Consider the following 7,485-nt stretch of genomic DNA (forward strand, 5'->3'; position numbering starts at 1 on the left):
AGAGAAAGCTAACACAGAAACTAGGTGACCAAAAGGGACTCTTCTGGCTCTATGTAAAAAGCATCTGATTACACAGACGAATAGCTTCAGAACAGCAACTCCTGTGATCACAGCTGCTTATCATTACCACAGCATATGCACTGTTCTTGGTATTTACGAGAAAAAAAATGTAGGCACAAAACACACCTGCTCTTCCACTTATTTTCTGTATTTTGTTTGTAAAAAGAGCAAAAACAATTATCTTCCTGTGATATTTCCTAAGAACTCCCATGATAAAAATATTTCTCTTCTTCCAGGGAACAACACAAAACTATTTTTTAGCAAACTGGTTATAAAGGCTTGATAAGCAGCTGTTAATACAAAACAAATAGGCTCAAATTTAAGGAGGAATAAAACAGTTCACAAATGTTAAGAAGTTCTTACTTTTGAAGGCGAATAAGATATGTCTTATTATCCACATCATAGACATTGTTTACTCTCATTCCCAATAAGCTGTTAAACAAAAAATAAACACGTTTTGTGAATCCAGTATAGAATTCATACAAGCCTGTCAGAAAGATTCAGTGACAACTGAATCTATATGTACACAAATAAGTTTCCTAGGTTACAATATATTATACAAATAGCATTTGAAGAGGTGATAGGGCATAAGAAGTAAAATGGACACGCTCCAGGGAAAATTATGATACAATCAGAAGATGCGAGGAGCACCATTAATTAAATAAATGCAAAATGGAAACAGAATAGCCACTTGAACAAGACTCTAATACAACTCCAGAATTTCAGTGACAAATTGCGTAATGAGACACTAATGCATATGCATATCTCTGCATCACCAATTTATCATTGAAGCCCCACTTACATTAGCAAACTAGCCCCCTGGCTGGTGACTGTCAGCAATACATCTGGTTGAACGGGTGCTGAGAATGCTTGAGGAACTAGCCTGGATGGGACTAAAGCATTTTCAGCATCACCACAGAAAGCACAACTGAGATTTGACCCCATTGCTGTTTCATTCACAGTTATTCAAGCCAGCATAACACGGATGATAAAATCTCATGTAAATCACATCTTGAGGGGTATCTGTGTCCCCCTGGCGGAAGTGAGATAGGATGGGGGTAGAGGGACTATATGAGTTCCAGGGGGTAGTGGGATGGGGTCTCAAGACTTCCATGAGGGACAGCAGAATGGGGGTGGAGGTGCAGTTTGTCTGGGCTCCAGTGGGGTGAAATGGATTGTGTGCGCACGGAAGTCAAGACACCCCTAGTCTCTTACACAGGACAATGGGTGTGTGTGCAGAGGAATCAGGGCTCCCACGTAAGGCAATAGGGTTGGAGATGTTAGGGCTTCCCTGGGGACAGTGGGGTAGGATGGTCAGGGCTCTCCTGCCCTCTCACACAAGGCAATGGGATGTTATGGAGCATCAGAGTTCCCATAAGGACCAATGGGGTAGGGGGGTTCCCAGGTCCCTAACGTGAGGCGATAGGGTTCCTGTGGGAGGGCTGCAGGTGGGGGGTTCCCAGGTCTCTCACACCGGGCGGTGAGGTGAGAGGTTCCTGGGGGGAACTGGACAAGAGGGCTCCCACGGGGGCAGTTCCCAGTTTCTCACATGGGGTGGTGGGCAGGGGTGTTCCCAGGGGGGCATTTCCCTGGTCTCTCACCCAGAGAGATGGGGTGGGGGATCCCCAGTTTCTCACACAGGGCAGCGGTGGGGCAGGGGTTCCCCTGCGGGGGGTTCTCATGTGCGGTGGGGGCAGTGGGGGGTTCCCCAGTTTCTCACACAGGGCGGCGGGGGGGCAGGGATTCCCCTGGGGGGTTCTCATGTGCGGTGGGGGCAGCGGGGTGGGGGTTCCCCAGTTTCTCACACAGGGCGGCGGGGGGGCAGGGATTCCCCTGGGGGGTTCTCATGTGCGGTGGGGGCAGCTGGGGGATCCCCAGTTTCTCACACAGGGCGGCAGGGGTTCCCCTGGGGGGTTCTCATGTGCGGTGGGGGCAGCGGGGTGGGGGTTCCCCAGTTTCTCACACAGGGCGGCGGGGGGGCAGGGATTCCCCTGGGGGGTTCTCATGTGCGGTGGGGGCAGCGGGGTGGGGGTTCCCCAGTTTCTCACACAGGGCGACGAGGGGGCAGGGGTTCCCCTGGGGGGGTTCTCATGTGCGGGGGGGGGCAGTACCAGTCGGGGTGGTTGGGGGGCAGTGGGGGTTCCCCAGTCTCTCACACAGGGCGGCGGGGGGGGGGGCAGGGGTTCCCCTGGGGGGTTCTCATGTGCGGGGGGGCAGTGGGGGTTCCCCAGTCTCTCACACAGGGCAGCGGGGGGGCAGGGGTTCCCCTGGGGGGTTCTCATGTGCGGTGGGGGCAGCGGGGTGGGGGTTCCCAAGTTTCTCACACGGGGCGGCGGGGGGGCAGGGGTTCCCCTGGGGGGTTCTCATGTGCGGGGGGGCAGTACCGGTCGGGGTCGTTGGGGGGCAGTGGGGGTTCCCCAGTTTCTCACACAGGGCGGCAGGGGGGCAGGGATTCCCCTGGGGGGTTCTCATGTGCGGTGGGGGCAGCGGGGTGGGGGTTCCCCAGTTTCTCACACAGGGCGGCGGGGGGGCAGGGGTTCCCCTGGGGGGTTCTCATGTGCGGTGGGGGCAGCGGGGTGGGGGTTCCCCAGTCTCTCACACAGGGCAGCGGTGGGGGCAGCGGGGTGGGGGATCCCCAGTCTGTCACACGGGGCGGCGGGGGGGCAGGGGTTCCCCTGGGGGGTTCTCATGTGCGGGGGGGCAGTGGGGGTTCCCCAGTTTCTCACACAGGGCAGCGGTGGGGGCAGCGGGGTGGGGGTTCCCCAGTTTCTCACACGGGGCGGCGGGGGGGCAGGGGTTCCCCTGGGGGGTTCTCATGTGCGGGGGGGCAGTACCGGTCGGGGTCGTTGGGGGGCAGTGGGGGATCCCCAGTCTCTCACACAGGGCGGCGGGGGGGGTCTCAGGAGGGCGGCAGAGTCGGGGGGCCACAGGGGAGGGGGGTCCCGGTGCGGGCAGTTCCCGGGCAGGGGGTTCCAGCGCGCGGGAGCATCCCGGGGGGGGGGGGCGGGTCACTGGACACCCCCGGACCCCGGCCTGGCCGGGCGCTGACGCTACCTGTCCCTGAGCTCGGCCAGCACCGCCCGGATGTCGATGGTGTTGAAGCGGGACTTCATGGCGGGGCGGGGCGGGGCGCGGCCCCCTCACACACAGCGACCCCCACCCGCTGCCTCCTCACACACTCCGACACCAACGGGTGCACATGCGCAGTGCGCGTCCCTACGGCAAGCCCCGGCAGACACACTTGTGCGGCGCGTTTGAGGCGGGCGCTGTCCCGGGCTGAGAGTCCCGCGGGGCGGGGGCGGGGGCTCCGCGCTCCCCTTCGCCCCGGGCCTGGCGGGGGCCATCGCAACGGCCCCAAACTGCACTTTCAGCCGGCCGGAGGCGCTGAGCCCCTTCCCCGCCGGCCGGTGACATCGCCGCCCCCAGCCCGGTGTGGGGGTCTCCATGTCCCCGGACAGGATCCGGGGGAGGGGGCGGTGCCCCTGGCCCCCCCCACAAAGTGTCCCGGGTTTGGAGTTTCCTGCATTAAAGATCCTGGGGTGTGGGAGGCCCCATGCGCCCTCCAGGCTCTGCGGGGGGGGTGTATGTGGGGAGGTCCCCTGTCTCCCCCCTCCAGGCTCTGCGGGGGGGGTGTATGTGGGGGGGTCCCCTGTCTCCCCCCTCCGGGCTCTGCGGGGGTCCGGGCTCTGCGGGGGGGTGTCTCCCCCCTCCAGGCTCTGCGGGGGGGGTGTATGTGGGGGGGTCCCCTGTCTCCCCCCTCCGGGCTCTGCGGGGGGGGTGTATGTGGGGGGGTCCCCTGTCTCCCCCCTCCGGGCTCTGCGGGGGGTATCTATATAAAAAGAGACCGTGTCTCACTGTCTTGCCCAGGCTACGCTGCAGGGGCTATTCACAGGCGCGATCCCACTACTGATCAGCACGGGAGTTTTGACCTGCTCCGTTTCCGACCTGGGCCGGTTCACTCCTTCTTAGGCAACCTGGGGACCCCAAGCTTCCCAGGGATCACCATATTGATGCCGAACTTAGTGCGGACACCCGATCGGCACAGCCCCCTGCAGCCCAGAACTCCTGAGCTCAAGCGATCCACCGGCCTCAGCCTCCCCTGGCGCTGGGATCACAGGCACCAGCCACGGTGCTCGGCTTGTTTTACAGCCTGGCAGCTGGAGCTTTAAACTCTGCTTGTGAGCTCTGTGCCTTGGCCAGACGGGGACAGCCTGGGACTGGGAAATGCTCCTGCTTCCCCCGCCCCCGTCCCATGTCGGGCTGCAGGCTCCTCTGTCCTCTCATGTAAGATCCCGGATGTTCCGGTGCCCCCATCCTCCGCCCAGGTGTCCGGGTACCTCTGCCCCCCATACAGGATCCTGGGTGTGTGGGTGTCCATCCCTCTGCAGAGGATCCCGGAGTGTGGATGCCCTTGTCCCCCTCTACAAGTTCCTGGGTGTGTGGGTGCCACTCTCCTCCGCCTAGAAGATCTCGGGTGGGTGGCTGGGTGCCCCTGTTCGCCCTTACAGCCTCCCTGGTGCACGGGGGCCTCCTTCTGCCCCAACTCAGGGTCCCCAGGGTGTGAGTGCTCCCAGCCCCCGACACAGGCGGGTGGGTGGTATAACTGGCTCTCAGTGTCCTGCCCCGGCAGTGCTACAGCAGCTGTTCACAGGGGCAGCAACCCCACTGTCAACCTGCAGCTTTAACCTGCTCCAGGGGTGACCTGCTTCACCCCTCCTTTGGGAGCCTGGGGACCCCGAACTTCCCACAAGCACCTGATTGATGCCGAACTTAGCACAGACACCGGCTCAGCATGGCAGGGTGCAGCCCTGAATTCCCTCAGATCGCCTCCGCCTCCTGCTGCACAGTGAGGATCCCACGCGAGAGCCTTTGTGCCCCGCGTGTCCAGCCATGTCCCTCCCAGCTCCAGCTTTCAACTCTGCTTGTGAGCTCTCCTCTCCGGCCACACGGGGGCAGCACTAACGCCTCATCTAAATTTGACCCTTCAGACTGCAGATTATAACCCAGCGGGCAGATTATAACCCAGGAAGCCAAATCCTTCCCCAAACTGACAGTTGAAGCAGAAGCTCCCCTTGGAAAGATCAGGATTTTTGCCTTTAAAAACAAGGAAAATGTGCATTGTTCTGTTCTGTCTACAGCGAGCGATTGAAGAAGCTCAATTGATTTCACTGCATGGAGGTTAAGAGGGGATTTAATCACTGTTTTAAATACGTTTTACAAATTCCCAGTGGGGGGAATATGTAATTTTAAAGGGTTCCTTAGTACACCAGACAAAGGTTGAACACAACCCCATTGGTTCGCAGTCAATGTCACAAAATGCCACCTGGAAATGACCATTTTTTAACCGTGAGGCTAATTATCTAGTGGAACAAGCTCCGCAAGGGAGGTGGTTAATTCCCCATCACTGCCGTGTGCAAATCAAGACCGCAGCTCCTGCTGCAAGACACCTGGTGTGTGGGTGTCCCTGTTCCCCCTTCAGAACCTCTGGTACATGGTGCATCCCTTCCCCCCCCCAATTCAGAATCCCCACCGTGTGGGTGCTCCCATCTCCCCTCCAGGCTCTGCGGGGGGTGTCCGTATAAAAAGAGACCGGGTCTCACTGTCTTGCCCAGGCTACGCTGCAGTGGCTATTCACAGGCGCGATCCCACTACTGATCAGCACGGGAGTTTTGACCTGCTCCGTTTCCGACCTGGGCCGGTTCACCCCTCCTTAGGCAACCTGGGGACTCCAAGCTTCCCTGGGATCACCATATTGATGCCAAACTTAGTGCGGACACCCGATCGGCACAGCCCCCTGCAGCCCAGAACTCCTGAGCTCAAGCGATCCGCCAGCCTCAGCCTCCCCAGGAGCTGGGATCACAGGCACCAGCCACAGGGCCCGGCTGGTTATAGGGTCTCCCGCTTCCAACTTCAGGCTCAGCCTGGGAGCTCTGCACTCTGAGCGGGTGGAAGTGGAGCCGGGAACTGAGCTGATGCGCTGAGGGTTATTTGCACTGCGCGCTTCACACGGAGGTGAAAACACGGGGCACAGATCTTTGAGCACAACCCTCGTCCTGAGGAATGGGGCGGGGGCTGCATAAAGAGAGACTGGCTCTCCCACTGCCAATTGGTACCAGAGTTTTAACAGCCTCCTTTCCCGGGCTGGCTCCCCTCTCCCTAGGGGGACTGGTGACCCCACATTTCCCAGAAACCATCATAGCGAGACCAACCTGAGCACAGACACCTGCTCAGCACCCCGGGGTGCAGCCCTGAACTCCGGCAATCAGCTACGCTCAGCTGCCCACTCAAGAAGCGTTACACGCAGGAGCCTTCCTGCCCCGCGTGTCCAGGTACCTCCCGGCGCCAGCTTTAAACTCCGCTGCTCAGTTCTAAGCTTTGGCCACACGGGGGCAGCCTGGAGCTCAGCCAACACCTCCCGTTGCTGGCGGCATTTCCCACTCCTCGTGGCAGGTTCACCCCGCGCAGGGAGATCTCTGAACCGGAGCCGAACCGTTCCCCAAATCCAGCGCTTTAGCAGCAGCTTTGCTAGGAAAGCGCTGACGTCCCCAAGTAAAGTAAGAGCCAGAGCCCTGTGTCCAGGATCGTCTATTGGGCCCCTCACCGTGGTGTCTGACAGGCGCCAGGAGAAACCAGGGAAATGTTTTCATGCCGTTTAAGGGCAGAAGGGGCCATTAGCTCAGCTAGTCTGACCCCCGAATAACACAGAATTACACCATGACACATATTGATCCCACAGACCTTAGATAGATCAAAGCGTTTCAGCCCTCAGGAAGGAGGCTAAAGTGGGTGCCAGAGGCAGCGAACAAGGGGCCCCCAAGGCAATGGCAGGGAGCTGACGAGGTGAAATATGCCCAGATGATCCCAGCAGGCGACCCACCCCCATGCTACAGAGGTGGGAGTCCCTGTTCCTCCTGCCCTTAAGAATCTCTGGTGGTAAGTGGGTAACCCCAGTTCCCCAGGTAAGAATCCTCCATGTGGTTTCCCTGGCTTCACCTCCAGATAAGAACATTGTGTGGAGGGGGTGGTAGGAAGGTTGTCTGGCAGATATGTAAAGGGGGGACTGTGTCTCCCTGTCTGGCCCAGGCTCCTTGGAGGAAGTGATCTCAGTGTGTCTGGCTGTCTCCATTCCTCCCACCCATAAGAATCCCTGGTGTGTGGGTGCACCCCAGCCCATTAAGGATCTCTGCGGGGTGGGTGTCTCTCTCCCCCTAGTCAGGATTTCTGGGGCGTGGCTGTATAAAAAGAGACTTTGACTCACCCAGGCTGGGCTGCCATCATGGAATAGACCAGGTCCTTCTGTGGGGTGTTTGGATTCCTTCAAGGACGTGATCTCAGTGTGTGTGGGTGTCCCTGTCCCTTCAACCCTTAACAATCCCTGGTGCGTGGGTGCGCTGGGCCCCATTACAATCCCCGGTGTTTGGGTGC

At 59.2% G+C, this 7,485-nt stretch overlaps 1 protein-coding gene across 1 annotated transcript in view; it reads right to left on the bottom strand.

Moving 5' to 3' along the window:
- Positions 1-3,253, bottom strand: part of NEMF (nuclear export mediator factor) — a 31,388-nt gene extending 28,135 nt beyond the window's left edge. Inside the window, exons 1-2 of the mRNA XM_045017209.1 lie at positions 3,115-3,253; positions 424-492 (exon numbers count right to left, since the gene is read on the bottom strand). Of these exons, the coding sequence (XP_044873144.1) occupies positions 424-492; positions 3,115-3,173 (128 nt within the window). The 5' untranslated portion in view covers positions 3,174-3,253. The remainder of the gene's footprint in view (positions 1-423; positions 493-3,114) is intronic.
- Between the last annotated feature and the right edge of the window lie 4,232 nt (positions 3,254-7,485).

This window comes from Mauremys mutica, chromosome 4 (assembly GCF_020497125.1).
Source record: "Mauremys mutica isolate MM-2020 ecotype Southern chromosome 4, ASM2049712v1, whole genome shotgun sequence".
Taxonomy (NCBI): Eukaryota; Metazoa; Chordata; order Testudines; family Geoemydidae; genus Mauremys; species Mauremys mutica.